The sequence below is a fragment of the Delphinus delphis genome, chromosome 19 (genome assembly GCF_949987515.2).
Source record: "Delphinus delphis chromosome 19, mDelDel1.2, whole genome shotgun sequence".
Lineage (NCBI taxonomy): Eukaryota > Metazoa > Chordata > Mammalia > Artiodactyla > Delphinidae > Delphinus > Delphinus delphis.
This window is the reverse complement of record NC_082701.1, coordinates 48,816,803-48,836,512: the sequence shown is the minus strand read 5'-3', so window position 1 is coordinate 48,836,512 and position 19,710 is coordinate 48,816,803. Positions and strand designations below refer to the sequence as shown.

General features: G+C 44.2%; 2 protein-coding genes across 3 annotated transcripts in view; one reads left to right on the top strand and one right to left on the bottom strand.

Annotated features, from left to right (window-relative positions):
* Nucleotides 1-34: 34 nt before the first annotated feature.
* On the bottom strand, nt 35-7,789 carry MED31 (mediator complex subunit 31). Of its 2 annotated transcripts, XM_059996693.1 has the most exons (5): nt 7,668-7,789; nt 6,690-6,767; nt 6,124-6,220; nt 4,248-4,280; nt 35-1,341 (listed from the first exon to the last, which is right to left on the bottom strand). In XM_059996693.1, exons 1-5 carry the CDS (start codon nt 7,693-7,695, stop codon nt 1,149-1,151), a joined length of 429 nt encoding a protein of 142 aa, XP_059852676.1. In that variant the 5' UTR covers nt 7,696-7,789; the 3' UTR covers nt 35-1,148. The 2 variants fall into 2 exon arrangements, with proteins under 2 accessions (XP_059852676.1, XP_059852677.1); XM_059996694.1 differs by lacking the exon at nt 4,248-4,280 and having other exon boundaries at nt 7,668-7,781.
* Nucleotides 7,790-7,917: 128 nt separating this feature from the next.
* Nucleotides 7,918-19,710, top strand: part of C19H17orf100 (chromosome 19 C17orf100 homolog) — a 68,903-nt gene continuing 57,110 nt past the window's right edge. Inside the window, exons 1-2 of the mRNA XM_059996695.2 lie at nt 7,918-8,828; nt 15,168-15,331. Coding sequence (XP_059852678.1) covers nt 8,131-8,508 — 378 coding nt within the window. The 5' untranslated portion in view covers nt 7,918-8,130 and the 3' untranslated portion in view covers nt 8,509-8,828; nt 15,168-15,331. The remainder of the gene's footprint in view (nt 8,829-15,167; nt 15,332-19,710) is intronic.

The window sequence follows — 19,710 nt, the reverse complement described above, 5'->3', positions numbered from 1 at the left end:
GAGAGGACAGAAATACCTAAAAGCCCCTAACAGTGCAGTAGACAGCTTCCAAATCTCTAAAGGAGTTAGGATCTTTTACCTTAAATTCCACGAATTTACAAAGAGCTGTTATTCCTGAAACTCCTTCTTTGGCTTTAGAATGTAGAACTTAACCTAACCACTGAAGGGAAGCACAGCACATCTAATCCAGCCTCTGCTTAATGCTGGCAGGTTCGTCACAGCTGTCTGAATATGCTTCACTACTTGGGATGAGGCGGGTGGCAGAGAGGTCAGAGACCGTATAACCTAGTGATGGGAAGGACTCCAGCCTGTGAGTCAGTCTCATTGATTATCACTTCCTAGCTGTGTAACCATTAACCTGTCTAAACCTCAGTCTCCTCCTTTATGAACATGGATCGTTCTGAGGATAAAATGAGAATGCAACTAAGCACTTAACATTGTGCCTGGTTTGCGGTATCTGCCAAATAAAGGTCAGCTTTCCCAAATGAGCACAAATATTTGAGGCTCCTCACCTTTGTTCTAGTCTTAAGGCCAAGAGTCCAATTAGTAGTTAACCACCAATCTTCTCCCTGCCATTACTAGGTCAGTGACATACCAATGATTCTTCCTTAAAGCTCTCTTGCAAAGCAACTGGCGATACAGGTATGTCTCCTGCCCTGCAGAATTTAAGAACCTTTATGCGGTTCCTGCTGCCTGACGTAAAGAGGTCACTTACTCCACACCTCTCACTCTGTAGATGAAGGGCAGGATAGCCGATCTGAGGGACAGCAAGGTTCCAGGAGACAGACTTGTCCCAGGCCCCACTGTACATGAAAACAGAGCTCGGCTTAGAGTTTGGGATGTTCAGTGGCCCTCCCCTTACCTCGCCCCCTGCTGCCTTAAATTGGTCTGAAACACCTAACATTTCTATTCTTACTCAGCTGACTGTTAAATACTAATAAAAGCTTACAAAGCCACAGGGAAATCAAAGTAAAACAATTCTGGTTTAACAGAAATAATCTATTAACAAGAAAAAGTTAGTTCAATTAAATAGCACACTAACGGTTCTAGGTGCTACCACAGTAAAGGTACATAGGAAGAGTTGTTTTGTCTTCACTGTACAAAAGCAATATATACATGTCTTAAGAGCCTGGTCTGGATCCAACTGTTCATTTTCCTGATGTGTTATTTTGCTGTTGCTGCTCCGCCAGGGCTTGCTGAAGGCGCATCCGCTTCCGAGAATAGTGCTGCCAGTGCAGAATTTGCTGCTCATCAATAAATTTCGCACACTGAGCATTCACCAGCTCCTTACGGAAGTGTTCATATTGGAGCAGTTCTAACATGTGTAAACACTGAGGGTACCTGGGGTTAAGTTTATAAGTTAATGAGCGACATAACGTAATAATACCACGCTCTAGTTCAGTTACTCACCTAAAAACGATCTTGCAGCCTACCATTTCTGTAACATTAATTTAGTATACTTTGGTAGTACAGTTCTTTTTTTCCCTGCTTATGCATCAAAAGTCAGCAAAATTTTCAAAAGTGAGAAAACTTAAGTTCAGAAAGATTAAATAACTTGCCTAAGACCACACAGTAACTGGTAAACGGAGTCAACATTGGGGGACAAATCATGCTATTCTCTTCTGGTGGTTTCCAAGGTGAGGAACACGAACACTTTTTATTTTAGTAATTAATTATGTGTTTAATTAATACCTACTGGTTTTCCATAAACAATAAGACAACTTTTATTTTAAAACTGAGTCAATCTCAGAAAGAACTAAGCACAAATATTGTATTCTAGTTTTCCATAGGGATATAACAATTCTGAAATTAAGTACATATACTCTAAGGTTGAGCAAATATGTAAGTAAATATGCTGTAGATGGAAAGCCAAATTTCTGGCTCTCAGAAAAAGAGTTTCAGATAAGGAAGGGGAAGGCTAGAATGAATCTTGTTACTGAGTTGGAATTGAAAACATCAGTATGAACTCATGGCTTTTAATATATATATATATATATATATATACACACACACACACACACAGATATAGAAATAGATATTTATATACACACACACACACAATTTCTAGCTTTGTGTGTTGAGAGGGCCTACAAGCAGTGACACCAATGAGCACACTGAGTGCCCAGATCATGGGTTTTATATAGAATTATCCAAGGTTGGTTGGAGACATGGCTGATTCTAAGGCTAGCAGAGGGAAAGTACAAGATGAGCCTGGAATATTATGTAGTGCCAGAAAGAAAAATGCTCAGAAAATTATAGGGATACGTCAAAAGTACTCAGGAGCCAATGTGAAGGGGCTCCCACTGGCTATATCTGGGATCAAGAAGATACATAATTATAACCCACAAGATAAAGAATCCAAGAGTCCATATTGATGTAACTTTTTTAAATGAATAAATAAATCAGGAACAAGGAAATGTTCCTTCCTTACAACTGAATACCAACTAATAAATGAATAAAGAATGATGGAATTAGAAAATCTCCACAGTAAAAATTGTTTCAAGCAAGTATCTTCCATAGATGCTAAAGTTAGGTAAAAGAATGAAATATGAAACAAGATATTTACATAGTCTCAAAGTATTCCCTCACAAAATATGTATTAAATGCAAAAGGAAAAATAGTAACTTGATACAGAGAAAACTGGCAGCCACCACCTCAACCAAGTGACCAAAATTAATATCACCAGTAGAGGGACAAATTGACATCCTATGACTCCTGATATACCAAGAAGGATATAACATCACTTCTGTGTCACACTTATGGGGGGAAGAAAAAGAAGACTGATGAACTCAGATTAATGGAGACTAAGACATGACAACAAAATGCAGCATCTGAGCCTAGACTGGACACTGCCCCAGAAACAGGACATTAGTGAGACAGCTGGCAAAATGTGAGTGAGGTCTGCTGGTTAGATAACAAGATCAGATGATATGTCAATGTTAATGTTCTGATTTTGATCACTGTACTATGATTATATAAGAAGTTTGCACTTAGAATATCTGGGGGAAGAATATACAGGAATTCTTCTTACTGTTTTTCCATTTGTTTTTAAGTAAAATTATTTCAAATAGAAAAGACATAAAATTTAAATGAGTCAATTAAAAAACAGTGAGTCTTATAGGGAGTACACAGAGCCAAAATTGTACAAGTGGTATTCAAATGACTAAAGTTTGGGGACAGTACACTACAGCAGTGCTTCTCAAATTTTAATGCACACATGAATCACTTCTTTTTTGGAGGGGGGCGGTTCGCGGGCCTCTCACTGTTGTGGCCTCTCCTGTTGCGGCGCACAGGCTCCGGACGCGCAGGCTCAGCGGCCATGGCTCACGGGCTCATCCGCTCCGCGGCATATGGGATCTTCCCGGACCGGGGCACGAACTCGTGTCCCCTGCATCGGCAGGCAGACTCGCAACCACTGCGCCACCAGGGAAGCCCACGTGAATCACTTCTTAAAATGCAGACTCTGGTTCAGGAAGTCTGGGGTGGAGCCTGAGGACTGCATTTTTAACAAGCTCCCAAGTGATACCAATGTTGCTGGTCTGAGAACCACATTGAGTAGCAGGGCCCTACACCATGTTGTCCTTATTACAGATTTGCTTCCTATACTCCAAAGATTCACAGTTGCTTGTAATTGTCAGCAGCTAAGCCTGGAAAGCCCTACTCATACCTACCCTGGCTATTTCCTTTTCATGAGGACATTGTTGGTAGTTAAAAAGACCTAGGTTTGAAACCAGCTCTGCCATTCTCCAGCTGAGTGGCCTCAAACAAGGTACTTAAACTCCCTTAAGGTTTAGTTTCTTCAACTGTAAAATAAGTTAATGTGACGACCAAGAGAATGGTCTTCAAGTAGCATTTAGTAACTGGAACTTAGACACACAGTGATCATTTATCAGACTTGTAGAGTCAATGCTCAGAATACATTACATGACAAAATAAGGAATTATAAATATGTTAATAGGCTACAATTATAGCATTAACCAACCAGATGAAATAGAAGAGGTACAAAAGGAAAGTTCTGCAATTAGATTTTTTAAAAATAAATAAGAAATAAACGGAGAACTAAACTAACAGCATTGATGAAAATAAGAACTGAAAGATTTTAGTTGACATAAAGCTCCCAGCAAGTCAACAATATGAATCCTTGCCCCCTCATTCCCTGCCCCCCCAAAAGGTAATGTAAACTTAAGTTGAACAAATAGAAGTATAATGTCCATATGAAGAATAAAAAGCTATTTGGTCCACTGTACCTTGACATCTGAAGGCCTGTGTTTAGCTCTTGGCTGAAAAACATAAGGCGTAAGTGCAAAATATCCAAAGGTGGGCACATGAGAAATGGCTGAAGGTAGGTGAGAAAAAAAGATGTAAGAGATAAATTATAGTTGCAAGTCGTGGCTATTAGTGAAATGGTGGAAACTGTCTAGAAGAGGCAACTGCTCCTCTGCTCTAGCCAGTGGCTGACGTGGGAGAACAAAGACCTGGGGTTACCAGATCCTCCAGAATTTTAGAGAGTAGCTAGAAATCTGGATTAAAATATGAAACTTTCTAATCTTCAAATGTTGGCAACTATTAAATGAAAACCTTGTGCAGAAATGAAATGGGGGTTAATTTGCAACCTCTCTTGAATTTAAATATCTGAATGGCTGTTCCTCAAGAGGGCATAGATTGGTTCTGGATTAATTCAGGGATAAAACTCAACATGGGTTGAAGTTACATGGAGGTATATCATATTATTATACAAGGAAGAACTTTCTAGCATCTAGCTAACAATGGAATTGGTTGCCCCTGAATGGAGTAGTATGGGCTCACTGGAAACCTCCAGCCAGCATGTAGATGACCATCTCAGCAATGTTGTGGGTGAAACTGAACTTGATGGTGTCTAGGGCTCAGTGTCCAACACTGAGTCTCTAAGTCTACATACATATAACATGTTGCAATCTAATAAAAAAAAGTCTTTTCTCTGGATTATTAAATGAATAATGGTTCTTTATAAAGGGCCAGTAAGGGTGCCAAGGGTCCTGCAAGCTACAGGAGGATGTGGGCTTCATACATCCTCCTTGTTATAAGACACAGATCAGAAAAGTGGGAGTACACGTTTGAAACGTTTTCCTCTCAAACTTGTGTTTGTTTAGGAAAAAGAAAGACTAAAAGTTTCACCATTGCTTTTTGACTACCTAGTTAAGACAAAGCACAGGTGGGAATTCACGGTTTCTTTTTTACCATTAAAAAGGAATAAGTTCAGGGACTTCCCTGGCAGTCCAGTGGTTAAGACTCCACGCTCCCAATGCAGGGGGCCCGGGTTCGATCCCTGGTCAGAGAACTAGATCCCGCATGCCACAGCTAAGACCTGGTGCAGCCAAATGAATCCATAAATATTTAAAATAAAAAAAAAAAAAAGTAAGCTATAGCACTACTGCAAATTAGCAGAAAAAAAAAGGAATAAGTTCATGATTATAGTATGCTCCTTGCAATTCATAAGCCTTAAAAAGAAAGCATCTATTGCACAACTTGAATAATACATATATTATGTAAAATATATAAAATAAAATAAGCAGCTACTAAGACTCAGGTAAGGGTACCTCCTCCAGAAAACCTTCCTTACAAGTAAGTACCCCTTTCTATGGTCTTTCATGTTCAGGCTATGGCTATGTCATTGCATATATAGACTGTGGGTTCCTTTGGGTCAGAAACCCGGTGAGATGGAGTGAGTGGTACAAGGTAAGGTCAGACAAGACAGGGCCAGATCATACAGGTCTTTAGCTCGAGAAAAGAGACTAGATTTTCCTCTGCATGCAATGAGAAGCAACTGAAGAGTTCTAATGGAATGCTGTGATTTCTATTTTTAAGATACCAAGTTGGCTTCTGTGTAGAAAATGGTTCTTCTTTGTTTGGCTTGGGGGCGGGGAATGGTGGGGAGAAAGCAGGGATACTGGTGAGTATATCACTGAAATAATCCAAGTTAAGTTAGAGATCAGTGTGTCTCATATTAAAATGGAGACAACTAAAAGAAGTGCAGAGATTCAAACTGTATTTTTTCCAATGTGAAACTAAGAAGTCTATTAAATATCAGTGCTTTGGAGTATAATAAAGTACACACATATTTAGGACTATAAAAATTAAACTTACTTTAGATACTTGGCATATTCTGGTTCTTTCCAGTAAAGCAAGTACTTAAGATAATTAACAAAAGCTTTGTCTTTGAAGTAACCTCTTTGGGCAAGAACTGAAAGGCATAAAAAAAAAAATACACCTGTAGAGCAAATCAATCCTTGGACTACTGATTTGTGACTCCTAACATACAAGTAAAGAATTTACTTACATAACATCCCCACCACCGACACTCATTGAATTCACAACAGAAGTCCCAGTTTGCTCAATTATATATATACCAATGTAAGTGTAGCAATAATTCTGTTCAATTGAGAATGTACAAAAGCAGATACGAAAGTCATCCCTCAAATCCACAGGGGACTGGTTCTAAGAGAGCCCACAGACACCAAAACCCACAGATGCTCAAGTCTCACATAAAATAACATAGCGCAATGACAATGACAGTATTGTCACTCTCTGTATGGGAAGATTCAACCAACTGCAGTTGAATCCGAGGATACAAAGGGCCAACTATGAATTGGAACTCTTCTATCAGAAATTATAAATAGCTACTCAATTCAATGAGGTGTTCAACAACTTACAATTAAGGTAATTTGGGTTGGCTAAACACTGCACAAATTCCAACTCCAACTGAAACCGAAGTCGATTTCCAGCATCATCTAGGAGAGAAGATAGCAAAAATCATCCAAAATAAACGTCACCATATACAATACTGATTTGTAGAAAGAAAACAGCAGTAAAAAAACCTGACTAATGATGAGATACGTTTCTACATAAAGAAGGGCACGTGAAGGTTTTCCTAAACTGGTCGAGGGAGGAGAAAAATCTTCCTTAGAAGTGTAAGGAAAGCAAAGCCCTGATTAAAAGGAATGTTTAATCAGGAATGAATGAATTCTCTAATGTTAAAGACAAGTTATTAAAGAAAACAGGATCACACACGGGGTCAGAACATTTATCACTCGTGAGCCACTATGTTGAGATTTTAACATTTTAACATTGACCACTGTTGTGGTAAGTTGCAGTAACTGTGCCTTGCCTTATTTTAATGTGTTACAAGTTGTTAAGTGATTAAGCTAAGCAAAAACAAAGCAAACGCTAAACCTATCAAGAAAAGTTCAGAATGCAAGCTGAAAGAGACCATGGTGAGAATGCAAGATCAGGGAACGCTTGCTTCGGTGAGACGCGTCCGTTACAAAATAATACACGAGTTCGTCGACGATGTTTGAAACTTATGCAAGCTCATTTAAGACGCAGAAAACAAATCGAGGAAGCGGTTTAAGATCCAAAATCTCTCCTTTAGCCTCGCCGGAAGCCGACCCCTCGCCGGGGTCGGTGTCTGAATAACAAGTGAGGAGAAAGGATACACCAACAAAACAAACTCTGAAAAGGCCAAACTACCTTCGCCCTTCCAGACGCTAGAAGAGCCCTCGCCCCTCCCGGTCCGAACAATCACCTTGCGGGGAGTTAGGCCTGGAAGGAGAACCTGGGGAAGCGGGAGCAGGTGTCTGGGCCCAGGATAGTTCTATTTGCCAAAACGCACGGCTCGGACCGCCACTCACCTGTCTCCATAGCGACAGCTGCTGCCATCACCAGCAAAGGAGCTAAGCAGCCACCAGCCCGACACCGCGAACGCCGGGTGTGGCGGGGGAGGTGCCGGAAGCCGCGGCTCCCCCTTCCTGCCGCGGTGCAGTGTGGGATGCGGGGGGCGGGCGGCTCCTCTCATTCCAGGCCCGCCCCGGCTCGGCCCGTTCCCGCCTCCGCCCGCGCGGGCTCCTGACAAGTTAGGGGGCGATGCAGGGGCTGACCTAGCGCGGGGCCTAACCCAGGGTTTCAGAGGGGCCGTCACCAGCCCCCGCCAGGACCACTGTTCCTGCACGTGGCTGTGTCATGGGATCCTCGGCTACCGCTGTGCCTGCGTCACAGTGCCATGTGATGTCACTCCTCACCGTGTGACGTAACCCGTCGAGGAGCGTGGGGCAGTGGGGCCTCGCGAGGCCTGCTTGGTTCCGTTACCCCTGTAAGATGGCCTCACCCCTTGGGGGAAAGCCCTCTCCGCCCCGGGCTGAGGCCACCCGCTCTGAGGAGACGGCAACGGTCCGTGTGGAGACGTCGTCCCACCGCGTGGAGACGACCTCCCGTGAGGTGCGGAGGTCTTCCCGGCAGGTGGAGACTACCCAGTGCCGCAGCGAGGGGTGCTCCGTCTCCCCCTCTGGGAAACGGGCCCCTCGCGTCTTCGAGGTGTCCTACCAGCACGTGGAAACCGCCTCGCAGCGCACGGAGACGGCCTCCCGCCGCGTCAGGGCCTTGTCTCTGCGGGTGGAGACGTCTCTGCACCACGTGGAGAGCCCGCCGCGGCGGGAGCAGCCAGACGCTCGCCAAAATGTCCAAAAGGCCCGATGAAATGCTTCCTTCCTCGGGGCCACGAGAGGGCCATGGCCCTTGGCCAGGGCAGAATTGCCTCCAGTTCGCAGCCAGCCTGCTGCCAGGTGGACCGATCATCTTTGGTTTCCTGGAAGCAGACCACAAATCAATTTAAGAGCCAAGCTGCGGTTTCAGGACTCAGCCAACATTCATTGACCCTGCTGCACCCTGGACCATCCTTTCCTGCCTTTGACCCAGTGAACTACTTTAACTTGAAGCCAGCACAAAAAGTTTTCGGGCCCTATATATTGTATATATTGAGATGATGGACAAAGAGGCTGTTTGAACCTCTGAGGCAGGTGAGTTTTGGATTCTTAGCCCCTGAACGACCTTTGCTGCTTCAAATTTAGGGACAAGGAGCAAACTGAAGTCATGACCAGTGGAATGATTATATGCCTGCAGCAAACCTGAGGGGCAAGGAGCAGACTTTCCTTAATTAGTTGGCCTGTGTTTATGTTTCAAAATTGTTATTTTCTTTATGCCAAGCCCTCGTGCATGGTAGCCCGAGCCACACGCATTTTAACATAGGTCAAATGTAGCTCAAAGTGAAACTACATCACCAGTCAAGAATAATCTTAGAAAGGAAACCTGACCTGTGATTTGAGGAGGTACAGGGGAGGAATATTTATTGAGCACCTACTCTGTGCCAGGTGTTATTTTAGCATTTGGGCTATAGCAGTGAACAAGGCGAATAGGGTCTTGGCTCTTGGGGAGCTTACACTCTAGTGAAAAGGCAGACAACAAATGACAAAACAAGAGTTTTGTATTGTGATTAGCACTATGAAGGAAATAAAACAGGTAGTGTGATAGAGAATGTAAGGGGGTTGTTTAGATGGGATGGTCAGGGAAGGCCTTGCTGATTAGGCAGCATTTGATCTGGGACTTGTTTAGTGAACAGTGAGCCATGCAAAGGTCTGGGGAGAGTGCATTCTAGGTAGAGGAAATCAGCCAAGTCCAAGGGGTGAAGGGGAGCAAGCTTGGACTGTTCAAGGAGCAGAAAAAAGACCAGTGTGGCTGGAGCTTAGGGAGGGAGAGCGTTGTATGGAAGGGAGGATGTTAGAGAAGCAGGCAGTGGCCAGTTCATAGAGGGTCTTGAAAGCCACAATAAGGAGCTTGGGTTTTATTCTAAGGTCAGTGGGAAGACGCTGAAGGGTTTTCAGCAGGGGAGTGACATGATGCATTTTGCATTTAAAAAATATCCTGGTTCCTGTGTGTAGGATGTAGGACAGTGGTTCTCAGGGATGATTTTTATCCCCCAAGAGACATTTGGCAATGTCTAGAGACTTTTTTTTTGTTTGTCACGATGGGGGGGGTGGCAGTTGCTACTGGTATCTAGTGAGTGGAGACCAGGGATGCTGCTAGGCCTCCTACAGTGCCCAAGACAGCCCCCCTCCCCCAAGCAAAGGGAACTACGTTTGGACTAACACACTTAGTCCAAAATGTCAATAGTGTGAGGGTGAGAAACCGTGATGTGTAGGGGACCAGAGAGGAAACGGGAACTAGTTAGGAAGCTAATAACGTGGTCCAGTAAGAGATGATAGTGGCTTATACTAGGGTGGCAGAAGTGGAGCTAGAGAAAAGAGTGCAGATTAGGGATGTGTTCTGGAAGTGGAGCTGACATGACTGATGGGTATGGAAAGTGAGGGAAAGAGGAATAGAAGAGGGCTTCTCTGGTGGCACAGTGGTCGAGAGTCCGCCTGCCGATGCAGGGGACACGGGTTCATGCCCCGGTCCGGGAAGATCCCACATGCCGCGGAGTGGCTGGGCCCGTGAGCCATGGCCGCTGAGCCTGTGCTCCGCAACGGGAGAGGCTACAACAGTGAGAGGGCCGCGTGCCGCAAAAAAAAAAAAAAAAAAAAAAAGGAATAGAAGAATCGAGGATGACTTCTAAGTTTTGGCTTGAGCAGTTTGGTGTATGGTGATGCCATTTACTAGGCTGAGAAATACTAGGGGACGATCGGTTTAGGAGGAAAAATCAGTTCCATTTTGGCCGTATTGAGTTTCACATGCCTATCAAATACCCAAGTGGAGTTGACTGTAAGAGCCTGGCTGCCATGAGAAAGGTGAGGATTGGAAATATAAAATGTAGGGTCATCAGTCCATAGATGGTATTTAAAGCCAGGGGACTGAGTGACAATCATCTGCCAGTCTGTCTCGCTCATTTTATGCCCGTGAATGGATTAGAACTCTTGTTCATCAGGGAACACCAGCTGGCTAAACACCTCTTCCCCCCTCTCACCCCCGCAGGGTCTGGCTTGACCTACCTAACTCGTCCTTGCCTGTAGCCCTTTGGTAGCCACCAATAAGGGAGAAAGTTTGCACTAAAATGTGAGACAAATGCTTCTGAAAACTTGACTTTCACTGACAACATTACACTGCTCCTGGGAAGAGGGTTCTTAAAGGTTCAGAAGTTCAACTTTTTCGGGGGTTTTGTGTGTGGGGGGGTGTTGTTACATGGATATCAGTGTCCCAGGTTCTTGTGGGATGGCTGAACAACTGAACTGATGTATAATAGTGGTTCTCAACTGGTGGCAGTTTTCCCCACAGGGGACACTTAGCAATGTCTGGAGGCATTGTTGTCACAACTGTGGGGGTTGGATGCTACTGGCATCTAGTGGGTGGAGACCAGGGATGACACTACACATCCTACAGTGCGCAGGGTCATCCGCCACCCCATCCCCGACGACAAAGAATCACTTGGCCCAAAGTGTCAATAGTACCAACATTGAAAAACCCTGAAGATTCTAGCAGTTTGGAAAGCTAGAGCATGGTCCATTGGGGGAAGCACCCCACTTCATGACAGATTTGCTATGGGAAAAGGTTTAGAGGTAGTGGCCTCTGTCAAATGTCAGGGCAGGAACTGTCAGAGGGGAGAGATATGTGGCTTTTTGAGGAGAACTTACATCCCTGCTTTCAACAATGTATATTTATCCCAGGAGGAAAGGCCGTCCCATCTAGCAAGATGTAAAGACCTTGATTTTGTGGGACCTCCTTGTGAGGTTGAGTACTCTCTGTTGGCAGGCACTGTGCTCAGTCATTACCACGTTACCTCATTTTATTATGGGGGAGTGCACTGGGCCTCCCTGGCGGATAGGGGCTCAGGCCAGGGGAACGTTAGAAAACCCCAGAGGCTACCCTAATGCTTCTGCCTCATAAAACTTCTGCCGTAGACTAACAATTAGACTTCGGAATTTTAGTCTTTGGTGAGCTTACTCATTCTTTTTAATGTGACAGACCACATGCATTATATACACTCTCTTAAGTGTTATTTAAGTGAACAAAGTAGTTTATTTTTCTTTAACAATGTTCCTTATCAATGTTTTTATTACAAAAGCGATAGGTGCTTAATGTAACAAATTAAATAATTCAAGATGCGTAAAGAAAACTTTAGTAATTTGTCCATTTCCATCCTCTGGAAATAATTCATGTCAACAACTTGGTGTATATCCTTCTAGACCTTTCTGCATTAAGTGCTCCTAACCCCCTTCTTAGTCATACCTGGAAAAATGGTTGGAAGGTTACTGTGAAAAAGCCAAAGACTTGGTTTCTAGATGATTGATTCTCTTGGAAGGATATAGGATTCTGGTAGCTCTTTCTTTTTGTTGTTACACTTGTATCATAAGAAAGGTTTTTACCTAGGTTTCTTCCTCCCAGTTTCATTTACTCATATTTCCAAACTGAAATCCAAAGAGATATACACAGAACAAGAAAGTGTCAAAAAAGACAAGAGACATGAAAAAAAAGGATGTGACAAGATACTTGTCATATGTACTGTATATCAGATTCCACAGCTTTAAAATGATCCTGTATGTTAAAGGAGCTTATATCTGTCGTAATTTTTAAGGTACCTGCTGCATATTGTTAAGTGTGTGCTACCCATACTGTGTGTCATCATCCTTCCCACTTTGTCTTGGAAGCTCCAAAGGAGCGCGGGTGCTTTTGTATCTGTGACATGGTATACAATCGCTAGCCCAACGTGCGTGCAATGAAGAAGGAAGAGCAGTGCTGTCCCTCTATTCCCAGCCAAGAAGGCATCGCATGGCTCCATCTACTAATCCGTTAGACTTACTGGTCTAGGTAGTAGCCGTGACCTGCCTTCAGTTGTTGCCAACCAGGTTAGTTTGGAAAGACTAAGTACCTGTCAGCACCTGTCATTCTCATAATCCATTCATTTATATATAAGCTGAAGGCAGCTTACAAAGTTCAGCATATGTATTTTCTGTCAGCTGTGTTGAAAATACTTGAAAGAATTCTGTTACTACAACACTCTTTCCCCAGATCACATGAGCCATGGAAAGAATCAGGAGCCCAACCAGCAAGATATTTGGCTCAAGGGCCCATCTAGATCTCCCAGGATTCCGGTTCCTCCATTCTTACCGCTGCTCCCATCCCACCATAGCTGGTACTTGGCCCAGCCTCTAGGGGGTTCCACAAACTGTTAGGCTGGAGAAACAGTTCACCGTTTAAAAACTTTTTTTCCGAACGGTTGATCTTCATGGTACAGATGGAAAAACTGAAGTCCATAGAAGCCAAAAGTAATTTGGCCAGGAGCAGAGGTGCTAGCAACCACTTTTGACTGCCTCCTAGGATGGTTTCTTTTGATAACCAAATGAAGGTATGTCTAGTGTCCTTAAATTTAATTTACAATGAGCATAGTGGATCATACTAAAAATAGAAAAGGAAGAGAGACAGAAGTAACATTTATACTGAATTCTACAGAACACTCTCATTCATGTGAGACTCGGAAAACATTATTATTTTGAAGCTCTGTTATTAAGTGCAGAAACATTTAGCATCATCATGGCTTCTTGATAAATTGGCCCCTTTATCATTATGAAATAACCTTATCTCTGGTAATGTTCTTTGCTCTGAAATCTATCTATTTGATATCAATATAGCTGCTCTAGCTTTCTTTTGATTATTGTTAAGATGGTGCATCTTTTTCCAACCTATTTGTGTCTTTATTTAAAGTAGATTTGTTGTTAGTATTATAGTTGGATCTTGGTTGGTTTTTCTTTTTTATCCTAATAATTTCTGCCTTTTACTTGGGATGTTTAGACAATTTATATTTTCTGTAATTACTGACGTGGCTGGGTTTAAATCTACCATCTAGCTGTTTGTTTTATATTTATTCCCTCTGGTCTTTGTTGCCTTTTCTCCTTTTTTTTTTTAAGACTAATTTAGTACTTTTAATTATTCCATTTCATCTCCTTTGTTGGCATATTTACTCTTTTCATTTTAGTAGTTTCATGAGGGTTTAATATACATTTTTTGATTTTTCATATTCTACCTTAATATGATATTATACTCCTTGACCCATAGTATAAGAATCTTACAAGAGTATACTTCTGTTTTTCTTGACTTTTTTTGCTATTGTCGTCATACATTTTACTTATACATGTTACAAATCCCATAGTACATTGTTAGCATATTAGCTTTAAACAGTCGATTGTCTTTTTCTTTTTTTTTTTTTGCGGTGTGCGGGCCTCTCACTGTTGTGGCCTCTCCCGTTGTGGAGCACAGGCTCCGGACACGCAGGCTCAGCAGCCATGGCTCACGGGCCCAGCCACTCCGCGGTACGTGGGATCCTCCCAGACCGGGGCACGAACCCGTGTGCCCTGCATTGGCAGGCGGACTCTCAACCACTGCGCCACCAGGGAAGCCCCGATTGTCTTTTTTTTAAAATTTTTTTACAGTAGGTCCTTGTTGGTTATCTATTTTAAATATTCAGTTGATTGTCTTTTAAAGAATTTTAAGTGATAACTTTTAAAAGCTCTGCTCACATAGTTAGCAGTTCTGATGCTCTCCACTCCTTTGTATAGATCCAGATTTCCATCTGGTAGCATGTTCCTTCTGCTTAAAGGACTTCCTTAATCATTGCTTCTAATGCAGGGTTGCTGGTGATGAATTCTTTCAGTTTTTATATGTCCAATAAAGTCTTGATTTTGCCCTCATTTTTGAAATATATTTTGAAAATCATCAATGTAGTCTAATCTGTTTGTTTTACTTAATAAGGAAACTGAGGCACAGAATGAGAACATCTTGCCAGTCACATGGCACTTAGCCTACCTGCAGTGGCACTGCCCCAACTGCTCTGTCAGAATAGCAAAGATTTTGCCACTGGAAACTCATTCATTTAGTTGTCAGTGGCCTGTCCACATTACCCTTTAAATATACCAGGAGAAAGGGCTAAAGTAAATAAATTGCTCTTTAGTGTGTCTTCGTTGATCAGATTCCTTTACCACATCCGGAGCCACTTCATCCATTAGGCGTGGCAGGCTCTAACCCTACAGGTTGTGAACTTTGTAAGGGCCTGCCACAATGGTTGAAGCTTGAAAACTTCATTGGCTTCAAAATACAAGAAGAAGAAAATAGCAAAATTAAAATTAATAAGTGCCAATGTGCAAACATTGTAATATATGTGATAGGATACGGGTCAGGACCTCCAAAAATAAGAATATCTAAGACCCAGGTCTTAAAATGGCTCTGCCAAGGTAACTGTAAACTGATATCTGGACTCTGGTGAGATGACAAGGTAGGGCCTCTCTCCAAAAATGATAAGACTGATAAGACTTTGGCCGGAGGCAGCCTAGAGATCTCAAGTTTCCTTTATTTTCTTTCTTCCCTCCTTTGACCAGACTGACCTTCCCACTGACTGAAAAACTGGACCTCGGATAAGTGAATTCACCCCTCTGGGCCTCACTGCCCCCACTGAAAATGAGATGTTTGGACTAATCTTTAGATCTGTGATTCCCAAAGTGAGGAATGCAAACGTTGCTGGTGTGCAAGAGGATTTTAGGAGGTATGGAAACATTTTTTATTTTGATAATTAAATATTTATTTCAGTGTGTATTAGATTTAAAAATATAACTAGCCTTCAAACTTGTTATTTCACCAATATTTTACTTCAGCTATAGTAGGCTTTTTTTTTTTTTTAAAGAAGATGTTGGGGGTAGGAGTTTATTAATTAATTTATTTATTTTGGCTGTGTTGGGTCTTTGTTTCTGTGCGAGGGCTTTCTCTAGTTGTGCACGGGTGCACGGGCTTCTCACTATCGCGGCCTCTCTTGTTGCGGAGCACAGGCTCCAGACGCGCAGGCTCAGTAGTTGTGGCTCATGGGTCCAGTTGCTCCGCGGCATGTGGGATCCTCCCAGACCAGGGCTCAAACCCGTGTCCCCTGCATTAGCAGGCAAATTCTCAACCACTGCGCTACCATTGAAGCCCTATAGTAGGCATTTTTAAATGTTTAAATGAATTGATTTAAAGAAAAAATAATCAGATTCCGTAAACAATCGGCCTTGGGTGTGGCCAGAAGTTTGAAAGTAATATGGAATACACTGACCGATGTTTGGGAAACGAGGCACTAATTTAGTTCCTTAAGGGAATGTTTTTTGAACTCCATGAGAAAGCCTGGGGCTGTGACATCAATTTAGTGGATTGTAATCAGCATTTTTCTTATTAATGAAATAAAAATAGAAAAATGTAGAATATATCAGAGTGTTCACACATAGTAAAGGTAAGAATTTCTTTGTGAAACTTTTCTGTATTGTCACAGTGTAAAATATGTTAATATTGAAAGTCACTGTCCAGAAGGTTGGAGAAAAGTGCATCCTGTGAGTCCGTGACCATCTTTGAGTTTGTGCCATGACAGACAGTGGACAGCAGAGGTCAGGCAATCCCCGCACGGCAGCAAAGGCTGATCCTTAGCCCAGCAGAGACCTCAAGGGAATGCCAAGCGGCACAGAGGCCTGACGCCAGGCCTGAGGTGACAGTTGTTAACAGAAAATCCAGCTCATTGGCCTTCAGGGGTGACCACTACTGAGAGCGACCAGAGCTCCACAAGCACCCGGGTCCTCCCCTGCAGCGGGACACTCCAGGTGGCACTGCCGCAGCCACTTCCCGTCTTCCATCCCCAGATTGCATTCTCATCTCTGGACTTTCAGAACACCCTGGGGATGCTTCGATGTCTAGACTAAGGCCCTGTGATTCAGGATGCGGCCCTAGCCGTGTTCATCTTGGAAAGTCACAGTATCTTCGTGTTGTGTGCCCACACTGATTTAAGGCGACACTCTCGTGTTTCACATTCCCTTCGCCTTGATTATTGGAGAGCACCCAACACGCGTTGAGCACTCACTCTCCCCCAGGCACCGTTCAAAGCACTCCTGTTCCTCACATCTGCATGTGGTAGATCAGAACACTGGGGCATAGAAAGGTTAAGTGATTTACCCCAGGTTACCAGCCAGGAGGAAGAGGAGCCAAGCCCCAAACCCAGGCCGGCTCCTCTGCTGTGCTCTTCGCCACTAGCGTTTGCTGTGCTCTAAGAGAGGGCTAGAGAGCCTTCCCAAAGTCTCTGCCTGCTCTTCCCAGTGTCATATCCAGTGGCGTCTTTGGTCCACATCTTCCCTGACCCCTCTGTAGCATTTGACCCCAAGGACCATCCCCTTCTGGAAATTTTCTCCCCCATTGGCTTCCATGAGCTGCACTCTGGCCCCGTCTTCTTTCACTGAGTCCTCTCCCTGCCCCTGAAACCCTGCAGACATCAGCGGTCCCCAGAGTTCTTTCCTCAGCCTTCTTTTCTCACTGTGCATACCTCACCCCGGCACTCATGGTGCCAACTGCTGCCTGAGAGCTGACGGCCTTCCCACCCAGACGTCTCTCCTGAGCAACTGGCCTGGACATCTTGCTCTTGACGGCCTAGATTCATCTTCTACTCAAAATGTCCAAAACTGGCCCATCTGCCTCCTGTCCCAACTCCACCCCATAATTTCGGGCATATTCCCACACACCTCTGCCTGCGTTTCCTCAGTGAATAACGTCATCTGCCCAGCTGCCAGGCAGAAATCTGTTACTTCTGACTTCTCACTATTACACCCTCATACAAGTCAGTCCAGTGGATCTGTCTGTTTTGTCTCTTGAGACCAGCCATTGCCTTAGTTCAGAGTTTTGTCATCTCTCTGCCTGGTTTTCCTTTTCTCTCTTCTGATCCATCTCCAGCATGCGACCAAAATTATGTTTTGTGAAACACGTTTCACTCTTTTCGTTCCCCTCTCCCTCAGACACTTTCAGTGCTTCTGCACCTCCTGTGCTACGCCTGGCCTGGCCTTCAGCTCTCTGGCATCTCTGCCACCAGGTCCCTCTAGGCGCTCTGTGCTATGGCCACTTTGTGCTTGTGCTCACTCCTGAAAGCACACTTGCTGTGCCCTCTTTCCAACTTACGCTGGGACTCCAGCGCCACTCCCTGAAGAATCAAGAGGAGGAACAGAGGAATGGGAGAAGGTGAAGCCAAAGCAGCTGCAGGACCTGGTGTTCTGTGAGGACGATACACCAGGTGTGGCTTATCCATTGTCCTTGTGTGACCAAGTGGGCACTTCTGGATGAGGGTGTGTCATGTACCAACACCCTGTCAAGCACATTAGTGTGCAGGGCCTGCGTCCAATCCTGAGACCTCTTTAACTCAAGGCGGGAGCCTGGCTGTGATGCAAGAGATGCTGTGATTCCCAGGAACCAACATCATGACCAGGCCGGGCTCCCCATTGCCTCTCTGATCTCACCTCCTATCACTCCCCTTACCCGCAATTCCTTTTCACTTTATTTGCCTTCATGCTAATCCTTAAATATGCCAAGTTTATTCCTGCCTCAGGGCCTTTGCACTTTCCATGTATGCTGCCTAGAATGCTCTTCCCCAGATTTTTTAATGATTTGCCTCTTCACATCAGTTAGGTATTACATAAAATATTGATTTTACTGATTAAATACCCCCAACCCTTATTTCACATTTTTCTGTAGCACTTTCCACAATGCGAATTTATTTTATTTGTTGCTGGTTTACTGTCTGGGTTCCCCACTGGAAAGGCAAGGACCCTGACTTGTTTGTCACTATATCCCCAAAAGCCTGTAATGACACCTAGCACAGATCAGGTGTGTAATAAGTGTTTGTGGTAAACATGAGTGAGAGAATGAATGAATGGTCAGGATGAATTTCAGGACCCTCAGCAGTTTGGACTCAGACTGAGACTGCCACTGCCGTCTGTCAGTCTGGGCAGGATTGGCTGGTGGTGAGTCCAGGTCTTTGGCAGGTTCAAGGGTGAGGAACTGGGGGAGGCCAGGTGAACTCTCACATTTACCCTTGGCCCTCTGATGATCCTTCTGCCAGGTAAAATCCTGCCTGTCCTCAAGGCCCTGCTCCATTTCCACCTCCCCTCCATCCCACCCTGAGCCCACTTCCTGAGTGTTGTCCCTCCCCACTGCAGCTCCCTCTTTTTACGGCACCCATGTGATTGCTCTTTAAATTACTCTCATTGTTTACTCCTGTCTCTCCCATGAGATTGAAAGCACATCAAGGACAGGGACTATCACAAAGCCTCTGTGTTCAGTAGCTATGCCTAGACCGAATGAACAAGGCTAGGTTTGTCTGGACACAGGTATGATTACTGAATGTTCTCAGCCCCTGTGAGGCAGGGCATCCCCTGGCAGTAAGCAGGGGGTGTAGCTTCTCTAGAGCACAATTAAGGGCACATTTGGAAAGCCATACAGACTTTGAAGAAAGACAGAATTGCTCGGTGACAGACGCTCACTCATATACTACATGGTCGTTTCCCCTTCTTTTTATTCACCCATGATTTACTGAAATCCCGCCCAGTGATTCTGAGATGGCCTCCAGGAGCTAGGGGAAGATGTAAACGGGAAGATTCAAGTTCAGAATCAGACCTGTGCCTACCGTTGGGGCAGGCCAGGAGGGGTGACCCCACGACCCCTCCCTCCCTTTGCCTTCAGTCTGTTATAAATTGCCTTCACCCCGTGTTGCTTCCGCTGGGAGTCCGGACTTCAGCTGCTTAAACAGATTGCTGTGCTTACAAATAGCAAGGCACTTCAGAGCCTGCAAAATCACTTTATGCCTTTTCTTAAATGAAGATCCAACTCTACCATGTCTGTTCTGGTTTGGCTTCTTGATCATAACCTTGGAGTGACTCAGTGGGCATCACCCAGACTCCCTGGGGCCACCAGAGTGAGCTGGCCAGGTGGGCAGCCTCAGCTGAGACTGGTCTCCCAACCAGTCTTAGGCTTCACAGTTGGAGAGCTCCAGACAGGGAGCGACAGGGTAGGTCCCTTGGGAAGACAGGAGTGTGTCAGGAGTCAAGGAGCACCTTTCACCAGGTACGGTGGGCCACCCAAGCATCCAGG